The sequence below is a fragment of the Notothenia rossii genome, assembly GCF_949606895.1.
Source record: "Notothenia rossii genome assembly, chromosome: 8".
NCBI classification, from domain to species: domain Eukaryota; kingdom Metazoa; phylum Chordata; class Actinopteri; order Perciformes; family Nototheniidae; genus Notothenia; species Notothenia rossii.
Window position 1 is genome coordinate 59,962,431 of NC_136906.1, and position 21,908 is coordinate 59,984,338.

The 21,908-nt window shown below is 43.5% G+C and overlaps 1 protein-coding gene and 1 long non-coding RNA gene across 2 annotated transcripts; one reads left to right on the forward strand and one right to left on the reverse strand.

Annotated features, from left to right (window-relative positions):
• Positions 1-209: 209 nt before the first annotated feature.
• LOC307015457 (hormonally up-regulated neu tumor-associated kinase) lies at positions 210-21,479 on the reverse strand. Its single transcript, XM_079644086.1, has 11 exons — positions 16,890-21,479; positions 15,284-15,406; positions 14,929-15,098; positions 7,119-7,174; positions 6,877-7,015; positions 6,611-6,738; positions 4,566-4,701; positions 3,815-3,989; positions 3,644-3,721; positions 2,016-2,307; positions 210-1,915 (listed from the first exon to the last, which is right to left on the reverse strand). Exons 1-11 carry the CDS (start codon positions 17,130-17,132, stop codon positions 1,146-1,148), a joined length of 2,310 nt encoding a protein of 769 aa, XP_079500212.1. The 5' UTR covers positions 17,133-21,479; the 3' UTR covers positions 210-1,145.
• LOC307015458 lies at positions 7,401-10,600 on the forward strand. The gene is made up of 2 exons (XR_013801542.1): positions 7,401-9,198; positions 9,769-10,600. It is a non-coding gene; the product is annotated as an uncharacterized lncRNA (long non-coding RNA).
• Positions 21,480-21,908: the final 429 nt, after the last annotated feature.

Genomic DNA, 21,908 nt, shown 5'->3' on the forward strand with positions numbered 1-21,908 from the left:
ACCCCCACGAATGTTTGCTTTCATTTTGGCTTATTGGTCTGATTTTCATTAATTTGTTGGAAGGGTAAAGCACTGGCCAAAGAAGAAACCTTTAAATCTTTGAGCAGATTTGAATCAGGGAGATTCATATTAACAAATCGCTGCAGTTGAATGTTAGCTTGCACTAACACTGTTACATTGCAGAAATGTTGATTAATGTGCATAAGGTAATGAAGCCTGAAAACTCGGAACATTTCTAGTTTGGTGGTCAACATATCATTAAAATATCCAAAGTGTGTATGTTTGGTCATATTGTGAGGAAGTTGATACCCCAGTTGAGCATAAAAGGTAGAGAAAGTAAACAAACCCCTGTTTTCAACTTGAGGAACTTTGCAAACAACCAGCAATGAAAACGGTTACAGTAGAATTGATACTTTTTTTACTTTGACTTTAAATGTCAGTACAAAAATGGGTTCAGGAGCAGTGAATACAAATAGATCCATACGTCTACATTAAACATGAAATGGTTTAGACCAGGGGTGTCAAACTCAAGGCCCACTTCATTTTATGTTGCCCGCAAGAACTTTGAAAGAATATAATACGTTTATATGCCGCTTTACAGAAGCACGTTGCCCATAAACTACATGTCCCACAATGCATATACATAATTGTATACATATTATATATTTATATATATATATATAGTCTTAAAGTTACAACTGGCCCTTTGAGTTCAACCATAATGCTGATGACATTTAGTTTGACACCCCTGGTTTAGACCAAATGGCTCTACCTAAGCCTTTTAAACAAAGGTAACATTACAATTAAAGAGCTTAAAGGTAAATGTTTTGGCACTGCAGCATATAAAACACTCATACTGTATGTGGTATGTTTGGTTGGGAGTCCTGTTTGTGAGCAAGGCATGAATGGAACAGTGAAGAAGCTGCCATTTACACCTGTTTCTGCTACCCTACCTCTACTCAGTATTTCATAACTTCCATCCCTTATCCATCTTTTCTTTCATTCACCTTTATGTTGCTAGTATTTCAACACAGGTCAGTATTTCTAATCTATTATCTAAACATGTGACTAACCTCAGTACTAACTTCTCTTCTCGCTGCAACATTTCCTGGCCACTATCACTGCCTTTCTATCGCATATCTGTCTCAGTAGTCCATGCTGTTTAGCTGGTTCTTCCTATCCGTCTTCCCCTGAAGGGCTGCAGGGAGCAGTGGCAGGTTCAGGTCTGCCACCCGCCGCTGGAGAGATGATCGTAACTGAACTGAGTTCCTCTTCAGCCCTCCTCCTGCCGTCCCTCTGTCTCCTGCGCCTCCTGCTGCTGGTGACAGATCTTTTCTCTTGTCCCTCTCCTGCCTGAGGCTCTTAATAACCAAAGTATGTTGTCTCTGTGAGGGGAAGGCGGGAGGTTTGGACCCGTTCACCAGAAGTCCTGGGGGTCCGGGTCGGGTCAACCCTACCCACGTCATCTTCCTGCCTCGTCCGTCTTTCACCCCCACGTTGCGCAGGCGGGGCAGTTGGGCAGAGGTGGACGTGGATGTTGTCTCCATGGTACTCAGTTGGTCTTTTTCTGTCTTTGTGGGGTGTGCGTCCGCCTCCAGGAGCATTCTGGGAGAGATACCATTCTTCTCTGAGGAATAAAATGTCTGCAGCTTCTCTAGACGCTCGTTGATGCTCAGGTGATGGGAGTGGTCGTCCTGGTGGCGGTTGTCGTGGAAGCAGTCTGACCCGGGGTCTGCCGCCCCGTCCGATTGAGTTGTCCTGAGCAGGTGTGTGTGTCGAATCGGCCTCGACGTGCTGCCGTCTCTGATTGGCTCGGCCGGTAAAGGGACTTGGCAAGGGGCGGATTCACAGAGTTGCGATGCAGAGGCTTTAGGAGGAGAAAGACGGACAAGTTCCCTGTCCCCGAAAACAGACACTAGAACAAACAAACAAACAAACAAACAAACAGATAGAGCATGTCACACACTTTACCTAGGATATGTGCTGCTTCTATTCTATATTATTTTAATACTGACCTTCAGGAAACAGCATCTCTCTCGTGTCTAAGCTGATGGTGATCTCCTCATCAGTGGCCCCGTCCTCTGTGCACAGGGGGCCAGGGGAGGGAAGACGGGGGGGTATTGAGGGGGAGACAGAGTGAGGAAGCTGGGGTAGGGATGGGGAAGGGGGACGGTTTTCTGCATCCTCTTGGCGGCCCTTTCTAAGCAAGTCCTCAGGCCTCTTCCTGTTGATGTGATATTCTGTCGTCTGTTGGGCTTTCAACGGCCGGCTGGACGGCTTTGAGCTTTTCTCGTTGGTCTGTTCATTCTAAAACAATAAGTGATCAGTTGTTAAAAGGCCCAAGAAAGTTTTGACAAAAGACATCCCATAGTCTTGGAAAGCTGCCTGAAGATTAAGAGTTGAATTGAACTACACTTGTGTGTTTCATTCGATTGTTGATGGTATTTTACTTTGATATTGTATGAGCTATCTCTAAGATTATCTGTAATAAACATCAGTGATTTAGAACATTGTATTGGGCGGCATCTTACGACCAGAACATTGGAGCTGTAGCTTATTTTCAATCCTACATCTATCTTCCCGCTCCATTAAATACTGACTTGTGCAACAAATAATAATTCCTCAAAATAATAAATGTTTTCCTCCTGTTTGAGGTACATTTTTGAGAAATTCTAGTAGATATTTCGAGGATTTTTCTTTGGTAAATGAAATATTTATGACTTTTTAAAAAAACTATATATTTAGGTTTTCATAGGACCAAAATTGGAGTTTGTTTATTTGTATGTTTATTTAGGATCCCCATTAGCTTTTTTGTCTTGACAAAAGGTACTCTTTCTGGGGTCCGACACTTAAAACAACACAACAATAATACAACAATACAACAACATTCAAGATACAACAACATCCCCAACATCATCAACAATCTCATCCACTTTCAACATCAAACTCATGGATGACATCAAGGATGAGTGCACCAGACCAGTACAAAGCATGAAATAAGATTCAATTAGGGTTCACAATTCACAAGGGGTACATGCTCATTAGTAGATGGCCCTTCAATCTCTTCTTGAAAGAGGCTCTGGACTCTATTTCAGCAAAGTAGTTTGGCAATGAGTTCCATTCCATTATAGCTCTACACAGAAGATTTCAGAAGATTTTTCCTGGGTTTAGGTGCCAGTAGATGGCCTGATGTAGCTTGTCTATTCATGCTCGTCTCTTGTTTAAACTATTTGATCATAAAAATAGAGCTAATCTGGCAGCCTTGTTTTGAGCTATTTGTAATTTCTGTATATGTGTTTTTGCTGCTGACATAGAAAGGGAGGCCAGAAATTATTTAGAGAAGGAATTATAACATTTATTACACCTCTATTTCAAACACAAAATACCACTTTACTTTTTAGCTTTGGTCTCCGTACACGCTTCTATAGTTTTTCATTTTCCATTTTTTATATTCTATTTTTATTTTTATTTTTTTATATGCTAATAATTGTTTTACTATAAACCAACCAACCAAATGTGAACAGGTGTTTATTTGACTACTTTCTACTTTTGGGATTGTTATTGGGAATCCTTATCCTTTAATAGAATAATATCACATCAATATATCTATAAATGATCATTGCATATATTTCAATGACATTACCTGAGTCTTTGAGTCAGCGTCATGCCTCTCTCTCCATGTATTCTTGCTTGGAAGACTCCAGTCATTATTCTCTAGTTTCTTAAAATGAATCATTTTAAGCTGTTAAAACTTCACAACATCTTTCTTAAAATGTAATATATGTTTATGCATATAATTTAAAAAAAAATTCACCTTGGCCTTTGTTCCCTTCTGGCTCCTGCTGAGCTTGTGGAGCAGCAGGTGATAGGAGGCCATGATGGCGGAGGGTCTGTTGATGGTGAGTGTGTGTATGATTTCAGAGAGGGAGTAGCCCAGCGTGTCCGTCATGTATCCCAGCACAGAGGAGTTAAGATCCTCTGGACCCAACCTGGGAAATAACAAGAGAGGTGGATGGAAAAACCGTAACAAATATAAAATGTGAAGAGTGAAGCAGAGAGAGAAATGTGATAGTCATTAAGGGTTTGTTGGTTCTGAAAAGTACGAGCAGTAACTGAAGGATTTGGTGTTGATGATTTTCAAATGTGAGCAGAACAGAGCAGTACCTCATTCATGTGGATTCAAGAAGATGTTATTGCCAAGAGGAGCGATACATGATTGCATTTCCACACTGCGTAAAGTGATAAAAGCATTTCAGTCATGCTCTAACACACGAAGCTGTTACTCTACTGACCACAAAAACGTTCTCTTTGTTCGAAAAATTGCAGTGATTTCCCCCCTCTGTTTCCCACATTGTAACGTTTGCTGCAGAACAGTCTTACTTTGCCCTCATGTTGCAAACAGATATACTATAGCAAATCGGAAAGTATAAAAGGTATTAACATACCTTTTTTTTAGGAATATGAAAGTCAAACATTACCTATTTTCCAATATTTAGATGGGTTTGAAAGATAGGATATAGATTTCGAATATAAAAAGGTAGATTTTGAAGTCTGAGAGTAGATACCTGTTTTTATGAGTGAGTGTGTGTAGTGGTTTCTTGGCGTATCCCTCGTTGATCCACCTCTCCTCCATCGCAGCTCTGACACTGGGTCTCTTCGCTGGGTCTGGCTCCAGGAGAGACAACACAAATGCCACCGCACCTGAATCAGGGGCAATGATAAAGCAGTGTATTGTTTGTTTACCTAGTTTTCAGGATTTTCAATTATTCTGTTTCAGAATTCAGTTTAGTGCAAGTTCACATTTCCCTGGAAAATACAGAGATGTTTAGCCTCCAGCCTGTAACATGTGCTGTTACAGTTCACTCTTACATCATTTTTGTAATTAATAAAGGGAAACATGCCGAGCTATCCAGCATCAAACAGGTTGTGGAGACCAGAAACCAAGCTCAAAGTAGGTTCACTAACATTCAACAGGTTTAATTTCAGATTATAAAGCTATTATCATCGACCCTAACTAGCATAAATAACCATGTAATTACAAAGTTAACCATTCTTAGCATTTACCCTGGGTTCCCTATTCACCAACTCACCCACGCCCATGTGTCCTGCTCGTCGGGAGCAGTAGTGGGCTAAAGAGCCCTATTTCATTCACACTTAAGTTGTGTATTTTCCAGCCTGGCCAGAAGGGACCCACCTTACTTAAAGAGCCAATGTTTCTGACTGATGTCACTAATTGTCACTTCACTGAAACTGTATCAGAGACAACAGAGAGGTAGGATTTCCCTTCAGCACAACCAATTCAAGCTGTCAGCCTGGGACATGGAGCTGTCCTGTGACAGCCAAGCGACGCCGGTAGTTTGACTCTAGATGGGGATTCCTGATAAAATCCACTTTTGGAGGCGCAGGTTGATGGCCTCATTCACTGATATACATAAGCCAAGACTGCTTCCATCACTTTGCTACTTACTATCAGCTGTCTCAGTTCTGTTCAACTTAGTTTGTTTGAACTGATAGGATCTAGTTAAGTACTAGTATGTTGTTGCTCTTAAACTGGGTATAATAGTTACTGAACACACTTAGTTTGTCTGCATTGATACAAATGTAAAGATTGGTTAAAGAAAACTTGTAGTGGGAACAGTTTTTTTTTTATATCTCCAAAAAATACAAAAAAAGACCTGTGGCAGCGATACAGCAACTAATCCGATCTTGTCACAGTTTCAGAGCTTTAGAGCTGTGCCGGTTTTCCCCACAGTAACAGGAGCTATGTTTGTCTGCAGTGACATGGCGCCATGACACAGTGTAATGGAGTGACTATGTGTGAGAGAGACAGAGAAACAGAGACACTAAGGCCAAGTGGAAGAAGGGAGAAATAACTAAAACATTTTTTCCATCCGATTCTCCGTGTCATGACAGGTCTGTGGTCTGTGGAGAGAAAACTGTTTTATGTTCGTAAAGAGTCATTTACAAAAGCTCAAGTGCTGACCGTGTAACGGAGTGAGACGCATCCAAATGGATATCCAATCAGTTTAGAGAACATCTCTCATTTAGTCTTTGAAATTAGGGAAATATATTCTTGTTAATTTAACCACATTATGACCATGTCCATATTTAAAAGTACTTCTCTGTAGTTTAGTTTTGAATAATGTCATTCTGGAAATGAATTAATGTAATTATATTTATTCAATTTAATTCACTGGCTATGATATCAAGGCCTCTGTATGTATAACAAATCCTAATGAGTTGAAAAAGATATTGAAATTTTTTTTGGAATACTCTCTTAAAATATTAAGTCATAAATGCAAATGAAACTCTCAGATGGTCATATATTTCTAATATCTTTTTTTTTAAATATACCACTTTATTTTCAGAGACTTTGTTAACGTTTTATTCTTAAATGTATAGAAATTCAGATTTCTTTTCTGAATATTACCACCTTCCCCAGTTCAAAATATATATTTGTTTGTAAAATTATGAATAATTCTAATTATTAATATAGCAAATAATAACAATGTCCTTAACCAACCATTATACATTTGCAAACAGAAAGACTTGGTGTATATACAGTCTTTCTTTCAATGAAGAAGTGCACTCAGGTGAAGAGTGGTGCTACCTTTGCTGACGTCACTGGGGATGCTGCTGATCTCTCCGTTGACCATCTTCTGGTGCAGCTGCTTGATGTTAAAAGGCTCAACAGTGAAGGGCAGAGTCCCGGTCAGCATGGCAAACATACTCACACCTCTGTACACGAGAAAAATTGGAAAAAACAAGGACACGTTTACAAAATGCATACACTGAAATGCATTTCTTTCAAACAGCAAGTAACACCACAGTACTTCTACACTTGAAAGCAGGCCATCACGAGACTTTGTCACTTACACGGACCAGACGTCCACTTTGGGTCCATACTTCCTGTGAGCCAGCAGCTCAGGGGCCGCGTAGGCAGGACTTCCACACTGCGTGTTGAGGAGCTCCAGAGAAAGGGATTCAGTCTTCAGAGAATTACTCAGGCCAAAGTCTGCATGAAACATCATCATTTTAACAGATGCACTAGATAGCTAATACACAGTCAACCATGCTTGTTTGTCCAACACTTTGCATCAGTGCATCAGTACACATACCAACAATCTTTATGTTGTTATGTTCGTCCAGCAGGAAGTTTTCAATCTTTAAATCTCTGCAGAAGAAAAGAAAATAAAGAGCTGTTTAGTCAAATAGGAAAACTGTGGTTCACTGTAGTATTTTCATGAGCCCAGTCCTTAATCCTACAGGAATTTTTAAGGGTATTTTTTCCCCCTTAAAGTACTTAAAAAGACAGACACTATGGTGGTTGTTCAATTTCAGAATTCTGGCAGTGTGTGTTTTGCCGTTTTCCTGATAATTTATAGACTTTAAAATGAGATGAGACCTTCACATTTTATGTTTGAAAGGAAATCTCAAGCTAAATAAAATGTGGGTAGGGCTCAGGATGAACAGTTAATTTGGGGGACTCATTTGTTTTGGACTCCTAAAAACTCAACTCCCACTGACTTACATTTTCAGACCGCTCTTCTTGACGTCCTAGCTCTTCCCTACCACAGTCATCTCTCTGTGTTCACCTGGGAAAGTTGCCTCACCCCCCTAAAAAGGACCCCAGCCTCGCCGCCAATCACATAGCCAGCTCTAAAACTCCCAAGCTAAATGAAAATCTGCGGTTAGGAGAGAGAGAGAGATCCCCTATAAAACACAGCCTGGGAATCAGCCATGTTCCTTTCATCTGCCCTCATCTAACCAACAGACACTCGGGGTCCCGCAAAAATCCAGAAAACACCGCTCACACAACCCGAATAAAGTTCAAAGACAGACGGAGGAAGAAAGAGGGAAAAAGGGTGAAAGCAGACATTGTCATAAAGGAGAAAATGTATGCGGTAAACCTTATGGATGTGGGTGGTAGGAGGTGCATTTATGTGCAAATTTCCATTTATTTCCAGTTTAATCATCTCTGTGGTGGAGAATGTGAGCGCGAGAGTGTGTGTGTGTGTGTGTGTGTGTGTGTGTGTGTGTGTGTGTGTGTGTGTGTGTGTGTGTGTGTGTGTGTGTGTGTGTGTGTGTGTGTGTGTGTGTGTGTGTGTGTGTGAGCATGTGTGTGTGACAGAGAGAGGTGTGATTGAAGGATCGGGAGCGCCATCGTTAAGGGACTTCATTAGAGAGGAAGTCCATGATGTTGTGATGATGTGTGAATCATGGCGCCGGCGCAGGATGATGAGGTCATTGCCTGGTAATCACATTCCCACCTTCAGAAGAGCCAAGGTCTTAAACCAAAGCACAGAGCTGAGTGGAGTGTGTGTGGTTGCACTGTGACTATGTTAGTGTGTGTATGTTTGTGCTTGTGTGGGAGTATTGGGTCTCTTACACCTAGACATGCTAAAATGTCACTGAAATATCACTTTCAGCTCCCACACTGCGCCATGTGCTGCATTCCTTGCAGCTTTAGGCTGTTAATGCCCTGTAAACTACTTTGTGTGTGTGTGTGTGTGTGTGTGTGTGTGTGTGTGTGTGTGTGTGTGTGTGTGTGTGTGTGTGTGTGTGTGTGTGTGTGTGTGTGTGTGTGTGTGTGTGTGTGTGTGTGTGTGTGTGTGTGTGTGTGTGTGTGTGTGTGTGCCTCATGATTTGCTGGCTGTAACACTAGCTCAGTAAACATGGTTTGGTCGATTGCATGCCAAAAGATGTCCGGACTGTGCTTAAGTTGCTACAAAAGTGAGTTTTTTCCCCCAAGTATTAATTCATGTTACCATTGTAAGTCAAGTCAGTTCACTCACATGCATCCGACTGTGTGTGGTGCATATGTGTGCTTTTATTTCCTGTGTACACTGAGACAGATAGCGGCACCAGATTCCTAAAAAAAAGGGTATGTCACATTCACTGCCATGGACACTGCTCTGTGGGCCAGTCTGTGATGCGGCCAGAGGGGTGATCCACGAAGACTACTGTGAAGTTGAACTGTTGTTGCCTCCTTCTGTAGCGCGTTAAAATGAAGTTAAGGCATAATATTTGTTTCCAATTTATTTGTTTCCAATTTCTTTCTGTACTTACAGTTATGTGTGTTCGCTACAATAATTCACATGTCTGTTAAACAGCACCACGTTGAAGTTATACGGAAGCCGCCCTCCCGTCTGATGGAGCTTCTGGAAGAGTGCAGAGGAGCTGATTAAAGAGAACCAGGTAAATGTTCTGCTTGATTTGTGTTAAAATGTGTCTGCTGTTCTGTTTGTACATGAATATCTCTATTCTCTAAAGGTAAGTACATCTTGCCAATATGTGAAAAACCTCTTCAGTCTCCAGTTTTTAAGTTAACATTTAGATAAAGTACATTGGAATCAAATTTTACTGTATAATATTTATATATATTTTCAAACTTACTCAATTTCAATGTTTAATATTCTGATTCAAAATGTGTTTTTCAGGAGAATTGATAGTTTGAGCCTATATACCCAATTATTTAATCAGGTTTACTTCCTGTTGGGAACAAAGCAAACATTTAATAAACTGAGCTTCCTTAATTGTAGTCATACTTTGACCGTAACAAATAAGAGTTAATATAAATTCCCATATCCACACTGTAGCTACTGTGCATATGATAATAAAGCCCTTTGAAGCTTACCCCAATGACATGTAAAATCAATGGCTACTTAAATACTAAATTAAATAGCTAGCTAAACCCAATCAGTCTTAGTAAATTCACAGAAAAGTTTACAGTATTTTATGTTAACACTGATTTACATGTTTTGACAGAATGGAGACAAAGATATCACCAAAAAATTACTATGCTGAGTGTGTGATGAAGCTCCATGTCCCCCATGAAGTTCAGCAAAAGAAGACGCCACACCTCCCAACGTGTCCATCTCTATCGAGGGATCGGCGGTTTGTGATGAGGGTGAACGCCTGCCTTCTGCTCACGGACATCATCCATGCAATGAACTTAAGTAACACATCAAAGTTGAAATACGCTTCTGTCGTTTGCAGAAATCTTTCTTGAACTTAATTTCCTCAAGATTTCTCTTGAAAGTCCACATGTTTGCAGAAGCAGTCGAGGAATGTTGAGGTACTTGAGAATTTTCTTTTCGTTGCACTTTATTCTCCACTACAAATCAAATATTGTACTTTGTGCTTCACTATCTTATATAGAGTTTATAAAGTATAAGGTTCTGTTTTTTAATTTACAAAAACATGTAAATATTGATAGAAATCCTTGAGCTATTACGTTTTTGTTTGTTACTATTGGATTTTTTACTACAGGGTACTTTTTACGTTTAATACTCAAACAGCATTTAGCTAATTATACTTTTACTTAAGTAACGTTTTTATTACCAGACTTTCACTTGTAATAGAGTATTCTTACAGTGTGGTATGAATATCTTTACTTAAGAAAAGGGCCTGATACTCCTTCGACCTCTGAGTGACAGTATATCAATGTGTTTATGTGCCTGCTTTGTTTAATTTAAAGGATGTATGTGCAGTGTTTGTTAAAATCATTCTAAACTGTAGATTAATCATGGCTTGTATCAGACAACAGAAAAAAAAAAAAAAAAAATGTGTTTGTGTTGCCCTGTTGTTGAGGTCAAAAGGACACCTAGTGGGTACAAATGGTAATTACAGTGCTTTGAGTTATGTATTGTACTTTCAGTGTTGCCGTAGTTATGCAGAACTCTTACATGTATTCAGATGCACGTTTCTACTCTGCATTGTTGTCTAAGAAAAAATATGCCTGTACGTGTTTCTATGCTCTGTTGTTTCAACATTGTTTATGAAAAGTATGTATGAGGTATACATTGTTAAATGGTGGAAATATTGCTGTGAATTCATAGTTGCGATGATGTATGCTAACCGTTAGCCTTAATAGTTTCCCATAGGGGTTAGCATGAAGCTAACGCATAGTTCATTATATGGTCGTTAACACACGTGGGAAATGTATGATATTATAATGATTGCTATGCTTGAAAATAATGTACATTCTTGTGTGTCCAGTTTCACCGTTTTCAGAGTAAAACTTTAAATAGGAACTTCTGAAGCAGAGTTTTGGCGTGGTTCGCACACGTGGAGGCACACTTTGCCTGCCGACAAGTCAGTGACGGGGATTTGAAATATTTATGGTAGCAGCGATGGGAAGCTCCCCGTCATCCAGGTTGGTGGGATTTATCGCAGACCCCCCACACCATGGCAAATATGAGGCGATTAAGGCCCTTCTCCTTAAGACATTTAGCTTATCTGCGAAGGAGAGGGCCCGCCAGATTCTTGACATTCAAGGCCTAGGAGACAGCAAGCCATCTCAGCTCATGGAGAAAATGCTGAATCTGCTGGGGGGGGGGGGGAAGATCCCCGGATTTTGTTTATGGAGACGTTCCTGCGCCACTTGCCTTCCCGGGTTCAGACGGCGCAAGCCAACATGTCCATTACGGAGCCCCGCGCCTTGGCAGAAGAGGCCGACCGTTTTTTCCTGGCTACCCAGCAGTCCGGTGCAGAGGCGCTAGCTGTGACGCTCAGTGCTCCATCACCAGTTAAGAAGGCATGGGGGAGGCTGGACACGACGGTGCCAAACTGGCGTGGGGACACAGGAGAGTGTTTTTACCACACGCGGTTCGGGGCCAGGGCAAAGAAGTGTATCGCTCCCTGAAGTTACAAACGTCCGGGAAACGGGGGGGGGGGGGGGGGGCGGCGCTCGGCACGAGCAGGCTTCTCTTCGTCAGCGACAGAGTCTCAGGAAGCTTGTTTCTGTGTGACACAGGCGCTCAACGGAGTGTGGTTCCTGCGTTGAGGGAAGACGTTGCTCGTGGGGGACACGGACCGCGGTTGACGACGGCTAATGGCGGCCCCATTCGCACGTACGACATGAGGCCTATGTGTTTGTGTATTGGAGGACAGCGGTTCAACTGGGATTTTGTGATGGCAGACATTTCTTTTCCCCTCCTCGGGGCAGACTTTTTATGTGCTCACGGACTCCTGGTGGACGTTAAAAATCAACGTTTGGTTGATGCCTTGACGTTTTCCTCCCTTGTGTGTACACTTGGCAAGGCGGCGTACGACGGACTGTCGGGCTCGCTGTCGGGGGCGGACATTTTTCTCAGGCTGTTGGCTGAATTTCCAGACCTGACGCTACCCACCTTCTCCGCGCTCACCACCAAGCATGGGGTGGAGCACCACGTCACCACCAAAGGTCCCCCGGTCTACGCCAGAGCTCGGCGGTTGAACCCTTCTAAGCTTGCAGTAGCGAGGGCGGAGTTTTGGAACGTCTGGGTATAGTCCGCCGGTCTGACAGTCCTTGGGCCTCTCCCAAGCGGAACGGCGGTTGGCACCCGTGCGGGGATTACCGCCGCCTCAACGACTGACCGCTACCCGATTCAAGACTTTTCAGCACATCTTGCCGGTACGCTGGTGTTTTCTAAAGTGGACCTGGTGCGCGGATACCACCAGGTGCCCATGCATCCCCTGGACGTTCCCAAGACGGCAGTGATAACGCCGTTTGGACTTTTCGAGTTCCTGCGGATGCCTTTTGGGCTCAAGAAAGCCGCCCAAACGTTCCAGCGCCTGATGGATTTGATGCTACGGGACCTGCCGTTTGTGTCCGTCTACCTGGACGACATACTCGTCGCCAGCGCTTCGGTGAAAGAGCACCTGTCACACCTCCGAGCCCTTTTCACGAGGCTCAGCCAACACGGGTTGATAATCAATCCTGCAAAGTGCCAGTTCGGGGTGTTTGACATTGACTTCCTCGGACACCGCGTCACCAAAGGCGGTGCAGCACCCCTGCCGGCGAAGGTTGAGGCTGTTGCAGTGTTTCCTCGCCCGCTCACAGCCCGGTCGCTCCGTGAGTTTCTGGGGATGGTGACTTTCTACCACCGTTTCATCACCCGGGCCGCCCACATTATGCGGCCGCTGTATGAGGCTTTGAAGGGTACGACCCCCATCCAGGCGATCGACTGGACGGCGGAAGCTGAGTCTGCTTTTACGGAGGTCAAGACCGCGTTGGCTCAGGTGGCACTGTTGGCGTACCCATCGTCCATGGTTCCCATCTCCATTACCACAGACGCATTGGACTACGCCGTTGGTGCGGTGCACGAGCAGTATGTGGAGGGCGCTTGGCAGCCACTCGCCTTTTTCAGCCGTCAGCTGAAGCCCAGGGAACGCAGGTACAGCGCTTTTGACCGAGAACTCCTTGGCTCTGGCTGGCTGTGCGGCACTTCCGTTTTATGCTGGAGGGTCGTGAATTTAAGATGTTTGTCGACCACAAGCCGCTCACGTTCGCCATGTCAAAATTGGCAGAGCCTTGGTCTGAACGTCAGCAGTGGCAGCTGTCTTACATCTCGGAGTTCACCACAGACATTAAGCACGTTGCTGGCGAATCAAACCTGGTCGCAGATTGCCTCTCCAGAGTCATCATCGGAGCCGTCCAGTTGGGCCTGGACTATACCCGCATGGCGGCGGACCAGGTCACAGACCCCGGCGTCCAAGCCCTGAAGGAGGATGGCGTGAGGCTGCGCTCGGACAGTCGTTCCCGCGAGTTGGAGGCGCTCCGTGTTTGAGGCAGTGCACGACTTGTCACACCCCGGTGATAAGCCTTCGGTGCGCTTGGTGGCCGCGAAGTTCGTCTGGCGGGGGCTGAAAAAGAACGTTAGGACTTGGGCTTGTGAATGCGTGGCTTGTCAGCGCGCTAAGGTACACCGCCACACGAAGGCCCCTTTAGAGCGTTTCCTGGTGCCTTAGAGGAGGTTTGACCACGTCAACATTGACCTGGTTGGTCCATTACCCTCCTCTCAGGGATTTTCATACCTCCTCACCATGGTGGACAGGACGACCCGTTGCCCGGAGGCGGTCCCTCTCATGTCAACTTTGGCGGCTGACATAGCCCGGGCTTTCATTGCGACGTGGGTGTGTCGGTTTGGCACCCCGTCAGACATTTCCTCGGACCGGGGTTCACAGTTCGGGGCATGTGTTCATCCGACACGACGCGCACAGAGGCCCCCTGCAGCCCCCTTACGATGGGGCTTTCCGGGTCTTGGAGCACGGGGACAAGAACTTGGTGGTCGACCTGGGTGGCAGAGCCGAGCACGTCTCGGTGGACCGGGTGAAGGCCGCTCAACTGGACTTGGGGTCTCGACCCCTGTCACAGAATTGGGGCCTGCGGTTCCGGTCCCTTCTCTTCCAGCGGCCGCCCCTTCAGAGGTCGCCTCCCCGGCTCCCGTTCTTCAGAGTCGGGGTGGTCAGCTTGTCGTTCCTCTCCGCAACACAGACTTTGTGTATTAGTGAATTCTGGGGGGGCTTGTGTGGTGACAGTTACGGGACATAATTCACTGAGTCACATAGTGTGTGTTCCCGGACCGGAGAGTGAGGGTACCGGGGTTTGGGGTTATTCATGCTAGTTCATCATACAGAGCAGCACATGTACTTACCTCTGGTGGATTAACGGATGATAAAGTGTGGAAGTCCATTCTGAATACACCGCCTCTGACTCCCGTTCATCGGCTCTACACAGTGTTTACTTTAGTAACAAAGACTTCTTAACTGTAAGTAGAAGCTACTCGAAACATACGCTGTTAAATTTACTTCGATTTTCCTAAGTAAATCTTAGCTACTCCCTGTTTTTTTCAGTGTACCCTACTCCTAAAGAAGGGAGAACTTTGTTTGGCTAACCGAAAATTAAACGTTATTCTGTCACGGATTTGGAAAGTGTAGGGCCAAATTTGATTTGGACCCCTATATTTTTGTATGGTTAATACTGTATTTATGTTTTTAGGGTAAATATGTGAACTAAAGGGCTGGAGCCCACTATCAAATAATGTATTGGATACGCGCAACAACTTCAGAGCCTCCAGGAAACCACAGCAAAAAGCATACTTCACAAAGTGTCCAAATGTTCTTTGAAATCAAGCTTTCTGGTGGAAATAGATTGTGTATCACCTGTGTACGACGCCGTGTTTGTGCAGGTGTTCCACTGCAGAGAGGATCTGACGGGTGTAGCGCCGCACCTCCCTCTCATCCAGCCGCTTCCGCTCACAGATCCTGTCCATCAGGTCTCCTCCAGCACACAGCTCCATGGCCATATAGTAGCTGTTCTCCGTCTCCAGGGTCTTACAAACACACAAGCTATGTTTAACAGTGCCATGTATAATAACATTTATATAACCACCTACAAATAATATAATCCATGCTAAATTGGCCTAGATTCAAGCAGGTGTATGTAATTTAAGACCCGATCATTGCTTTATTAGGACTGTTAAAATCATTCTGAATTTGTGTGTTTTGAGTTTTCTACCTCCAGCAGGACCACGATGTGAGGATGTCGGATCATCTGATGGATCCGAGGTTCTCTCTTCATGTTCTTCAGCACGTACGAGTCCTGCCGCGCTTTCTTCTTGTCGATCACCTTAATGGCCACCTGAACACAAACACTCAAACGGTTTATGTTTTTTCTTCAGTCTTTGCTCTTTTAAAAAAAAAAAAACGTTGATCTCCAAACACATGTTCATTTGTCAACAGAACCACAGTCCTCTACACCAATCAGATAGATGTTTCAGTAGTTGTAGCTTAGGAGCTCTTTTCAAAGGCCAAAAGCCACCATCTAACTGGAACATTAACCATAATCACTCCATACATAATTAAAACGTAAGCTATATTTAACAAGGTAACAAGCTATCAAGATAAGGAACTGGAGAGAAATTGGTACTTATAGGAATTTAGAGTTCGAATGAAGCAAACGGTAAACAAAATGCCCTGGGTAACTGATAGAAAAGCTGTTTCTAATCAATATATTGCATTGGGAGATAACTAGGAAGTCTAATCCTATCATTTATTGTTCTTAGTGCAAGTTTAAAGGCTTTAGTCATCTTGGCAATGTGTGTTCTCATCCCATATCCATTCAAGAGGATGAGTGGAAAAGGCATTTGGACGGGCATTATCATTCCTGAAGGTGATATTGATATACAATTATTAAGCTCCTTTGACAAAAGGATTTTACGGACCTTTTGTAATTTACAGTAAATTGTTGGTAAAAACGACAGGACCTTTCAGTTTATTTCAATTGTATATTCCTTTAATAATGCCTTAACAGTAAATATTTGGTGTTGAAACTAATTTAACTTAAATTTAGATTATGATTCATTATGATTCTAAGGTCTACTTTGCTTCCGTTCTTCACCTCCACAGCTCTTGTATCAGGAAAGGGTAATGAGGGTTAAGAGGAACAAATACCCCCAGAGATGAGTTTGGTCATTACTATGGCAACCAGGTCATGTACATATGAGCCGGGGTCAGGGACTCGATGACCGGTGAAGGAAAGTTACATATACATTGAATCACCCACAGACACAAAAATGCAAACACACAGACACACACACAACCTGCCTCCACTTGTCAATAAGTGCACGTCCATATATTCACAGCCACGGCATCAAATAGATAAATAATAAACAAAAAAATATAAACATTAACATGGATGTAGTCCCTTTTTATTTTTTTGGACTTGGACATCAGGGAAATACTTTTATATATGTTGTCTAAACAATTTGTATTAGTAACGTAATAATAACTATTACTACTATATATTTTGCAGTTGCTGCATCTATTAGCCATTATGTTTTATAGAAGTCCAGATATATTGAGCAGAAACGGTTCAACTTTGAATCGTCTTCAGCTATGCTGAGCAAATGTTTTGTTCCTGTACGTAGAAGTAATTACCAAGTTTTGTACACATAAAAAGAATAATAATAGGCCACTGCCCTCTACAAACACAAGTGAGTATAATAATCAGTTACAAGTTGTAATCAAAACATTGTGTGTGTGATCTGGTGCTGGCCATCCCTCTGGTCTGACACATATCTCTTCACTCTTATTCTCTTAGTCAGGGAAGAGAAAGCACAAACCTTTTCCCCCGTGCCGATGTGCAGCCCCTCCATCACTTTGGCAAACGACCCCTTGTTGATCATTTTCCCCACCAGGTAGGATCCCACCCGTTTGGAGTGGGGGAAGCTCCGCAGCAGCTCCCTGGGGACCTTCAGGGAGGGCAGCCGCTCCCGGCCCGGCCCCGCAGCTTCCCACTGGGACGCGTCGCCCCCTCCTTCTGCCACCATGTCCTCCGGAGCGGGATTTAACGCTGCAGCTGGCATCCCTTACAGGGCCAGGACCCCATGTGGCCCCCTCAAGAACACACAATCAAATCCAAAAAACGGACGGCCCACATAGAACACACATACTAACGCACAAAGAGAGAATACTGCTAAAAAATCCCCAGGTGCCTTTCCTCGGACGCAGGTTGTTTGTCCTTCCACTCTATGGTAAGTATATCCTTCAGTCCAAACTGTTTGATTTAGACTTGTCTCTTCCTCTTACCTTTTAACGAATGAAGGTGTCTCTTTCTCTTTCAGTCTAACTTTGTTGAATGCAACCCTGGATCTCTCTCCCCCTCTCGCTGCCAGTTAGTGGATGATTAACTGGTGTGTTCTCAGGTCAGCTCCAGTGATGAGGAAGACATTCTACACCGTAATTACCCGCCCCCCCCCCCCTCCTTTGCAAACACTAAAGGTACACACAGATACTCACAGTTACACAGTAACTATTCAAACCCTTCACTTACTTGGGTTCTCCTTTAAAACTAGATTTTATCATTCAGTTTCTCACCAATACACTCAGGTAATTTTCTCCACTGTGAGCACAGATCAGGGTTGTTATATGACGCACTCATGTGTGAGAAGGACCGGAGAGAGGGATAAGTGTCCAGAATATGAAGACTTTGAATCTTAAACCTTTTGGCAAAAGAATATTATTTTTCTGATGATCTTGAAAACAAACACTTTTGTCATTTTTCATGTGTATAGGGCATTTCACTAAAAAGCATTTTTTGCTCTCTCGCCGAGGGTTGGATGAGAAGATTGAAACCAGTCCTGTATCTGCAAACACACAATATGAAGCTACAGCCAGCAGCCAATAGCTTAGCACAAAGACTGGAAACAGCTAGTCTGGCTATGACCAAATCTGACAATTTGTGGCTAAAACTACTTAGGGACAAATTGTAGTTTTTATGAAATCAGTTCCGTAAGGATTAATTCAAACAAAACATGTGAGCTTCTAGCAGGTGAATTTAGTTTCATTTGGAGAAGGCTGTGCTAGCTGTGAGTGTGACAAGGCTATGCTAGCTGTTTTTAGCCGGTTAAATTTCCTCTTGCTTCTATTAAATTAATAGCCCATGTAGCTTCATATTTATTGTATAGACATGAGCGCTATGCATTTTCTTTGCTAACTGTAAATAAGAAATGTTGATAAAAGCATATTTCCCAAAATGTTAAACTATCATTTTCCAATCTGGAATTGCATCCAAGTTAAATGGCTTTGTAAGCAAGCACATAATGAAAAATAAACTGATACAAATATATAGGTGGGAGTGAAGTTAAATGTAATAAGCAACAGAGTGGGAAAAACTGTTTTAGCATATTCTATTAAAAAAAATCCCAAAATAAAGGATTGCTTTTTACATTTTTCCCTCCACATACATTTACAACTCGACCTTCACTGTTGACCTCAGTAAGGTAGTTTGTCCCTTTGTCTGACCAGGAGAGGTCAAGGTCAACAACCGTGTGTACAGCTAGAAGAGGGTTTCTGAGGATCCCTTTAGAAAGGCAGATAATGGCTGGCTTGATAAAATTAAATCTGCCTCAAAGCCCGTAATAGTGTAAGTGTTTTACTGGAATGTTGAATGTACATGATTATTTTAAGTTCAAACCAAATTTCAGGTGTTCAAGTTCTACTGAGGATATAATCTAATACCAGAGCGACAGATGTGTGTTATTATCAATGGAAAGCAGCTGTGAGGTTTTGTGCTGGTGAGTGATGGGCAGCATTGATGTGTGTCTGCTTTCTGCTACTGTGTGTATTAAAGTCTGTGTGCACACGTCAGTGTCAGATTGCAGTGTGTCGCTGCTTGATTCTTCCTCACTCAGCTGATGAAAGGGGGGATAGAGCCTTATATCCGCCATGTAACCCAATATACTCGCACACTCATAACAATAAAAGCAAGCACACACAACCTTACACAACCTTTAACTGGGCGACTGTAGTAGCCAAGTGAAGCTTATTACTGTTACCTTATTCTGTTTTAAAAATGTTGATACTGTATAACTTGATTTGGAGCGCACACGCAGTTACAGCGGCCAAGACAGTTTTCTTCTCTTTTGTGCGCACCGAGGCGCCATTAAACTCACTGTAATAACAATCAAAACACTTTGTCGACCGCTTTCCTCCATTAAGGCGACCAAGCCAACATTTAAAAATATTTTTATGAGATACAATCAGCGACATTGACCGACTCAAATTCAACCGGTCTATGCCATAACGGGAATAAAGACACATAAATCTGAAACACACCAATAGTTTTCCAGATTATTCTGAAATGAACCACAAAACACAGAAGCAGTAAACCCTTAGTGATCTGGATTTTATGTTTCTGACGGAGACCTGGGTCCACGCTGGCGAGTATACACCGTTCTCTGAACTTCTTCCTCCTGACTGTACATTCTTCAGCTCCCCCCGTACCACCGGCCATGGTGGGGGAATAGCATCAGTGTTTCGGGCTAGCCTCCAATGCCGATTGCTTCACCCTGTAACTAGCTATGCTAGCTTTGAGTTGCAGCTTTTTGAACTTAACCCGTCCTCGCCTATACTCTGCGCAGTCGTGTATCGTCCGCCAAAGTGCAATAAGGGTTTCATGAATGACTTTGCTGACTTTGTCCAGGATCATAGTGAAATATGATCGTGTTTTGATTTGCGGAGACTTCAATGTCAATGTGTGTTGCGAGTCCAAACCTCTGGTTAGGGATTTTTTAAATCTCCCCGATTCATTCAGTCTCATTCAGTCCGTAGCTGGCCCAACACAAGAAAAAGGACACACTTTAGATTTAGTATTATCGTTTGGACTGTCTGTATCTGTGGATGAAATCTGTGTAACAACGCGTATCTCAGACCATTTACCGGTTCGAATCACGAGCTCCTGCGCGGCGTCTGCGTTCGATTAACCCCTTGACTGCCTCACAGTTTTCTGATGTTTTTAATGTTTCCCTGATCTGTAAATGAGATGTGAACTGTGCTTTTAATGCTGATGAGCTTATCTCCATGTTTGACTCGACATGTACACTAATTTTGGATTCTGTTGCTCCTTTTACGCTTAGACGCACCAAAGTTCTCTCAGAGCCTTGGCTAAATGACTGTACTCGTGCCCTCAGACGCGCTTGCAGGCGCGCAGAGAGCAAATGGAAAAAGGATAAACTCCATGTCTCCTTAGAAATCCTTCGTGCTTGTCTTTCCGACTACCAGACGGCAGTCAAAGCAGCCAAAACAGAGCACATTTCTCTGTTAATCTCCAAAAACAGCCATAAACCTCAGGTTCTTTTTAATGTCCTCAACTCGATCATTAATCCCTGTGATGCTTCTCTAATTGTGCCATCGACTACTCTCTGTGATAAGTTCCTTACATTTTTTATCGAAAAAGTATCTGCTCTTCGGCTAGCCCACACTAGTGCTACCCCAGATCCTGCTCCTTTCCTGTGCCCTGCTGTCCTCGACCACTTTGAGCCTGTATCCCTCTCTTCTCTCTCGGATGTGGTCAAGCACCTGCGGCCGACAAACTGAAGCTCAGATAGCATTCCCTCTCGCCGTCTCAGAGATGTTTTTAATTCAGTTGGAGCAAGTATTTTATTACTATTAAATACCTCTCTTGGCTCAGGATGTGTCCCAGCTGCCTTCAAACATGCCGTGGTAAAGCCACTACTTAAAAAGAAAAATCTCGACCCTTCCATTCTCGCAAATTTTAGGCCCATCTCCCAGCTACCTTTTTTATCCAAAGTTCTGGAGCGAGTAGTCTATGCCCAGCTGCAGTCTTTTTTAACCACGCATGGAATCTATGAAAAGTTTCAGTCTGGCTTTAACCCCATGCACAGCACTGAAACAGCCCTTTTAAGAGTTTTTAATGATCTGCTCCTAGCCGCCGACTCAGGTAGCCCAGCTGTCCTGGTGCTGTTAGACCTGACAGCTGCCTTTGACACTGTGGACCATAGCATCCTGTTGTCACCGCTTGAACAGTCCGCTGGCATCACAGGCTCTGCCCTTGCTTGGTTCAGGTCCTACCTGACAGACCGTAGCTTTTCAGTGCAGCTGGGTGCCTTTTCCTCTGCCAAAGCCCCTCTTACCTGTGGGGTTCCCCAAGGCTCGATTCTGGGCCCCATCCTTTTTCTACTTTACATACTGCCCCTGGGTTCAATCCATACAAAACACAATGTCCCCTTCCATTGTTATGCAGATGATGTACAAATCTATCTGCCTCTCAATTCCAATGCAAACACTTTACAGATATTGATGGACTGCTTGACAGAGATCAAATCCTGGCTGAGCCAAAATGTCCTCAACCTAAACGAGAGTAAGACTGAGGTCATCTTTTTTGGACCCCAATCTCCAGCCTCCCCAGTTGATACTCTGGGCTCCCTAAAAAAAAACATTCTCCCCTTTGTCAAGAATCTTGGAGTGACCTTCGATAGCATTTTTAAATTTGATAAACAGGTCAGCAGCGTAGTTAAAACCAGCTACTGCTGGTAGTGCCCCAGACCAGGCTCAAAACCAGAGGGCACCGAGCCTTCGCAGCAGCTGGTCCCAGGCTCTGGAACACTCTGCCCCTCCATATGAGCTCGGTCCAGACTCTAGGGGTTTTTAAAACAAAACTAAAGACTCACTTCTTCTCCTTGGCATTCTAGTCCGAGCAGAGTATGACTACGGACAATTCCCTGTGTTGGATTTTTATATTTGTTGTGGTGATTTATTGTCTTCTGTTCTTTGCGAATGTAGTAATGTGTTATTTATTATTTGCATGTACAGCACTTTAGTCTCGACCAAAAATCGTTTTA

Bases quoted from the DNA above. Each gene is read 5' to 3' on its own strand.
- LOC307015457 (XM_079644086.1), bottom strand. From the start codon at position 17,132: ATGCCAGCTGCAGCGTTAAATCCCGCTCCGGAGGACATGGTGGCAGAA. The intron at 6,739-6,876 runs GTAAGTGACAAA...TCTCGTGTACAG, and splicing joins AAAGTGGACGTCTGGTCCGT to AGGTGTGAGTATGTTTGCCA. The intron at 1,916-2,015 runs GTCAGTATTAAA...TGTTTGTTCTAG, and splicing joins AGAGATGCTGTTTCCTGAAG to TGTCTGTTTTCGGGGACAGG.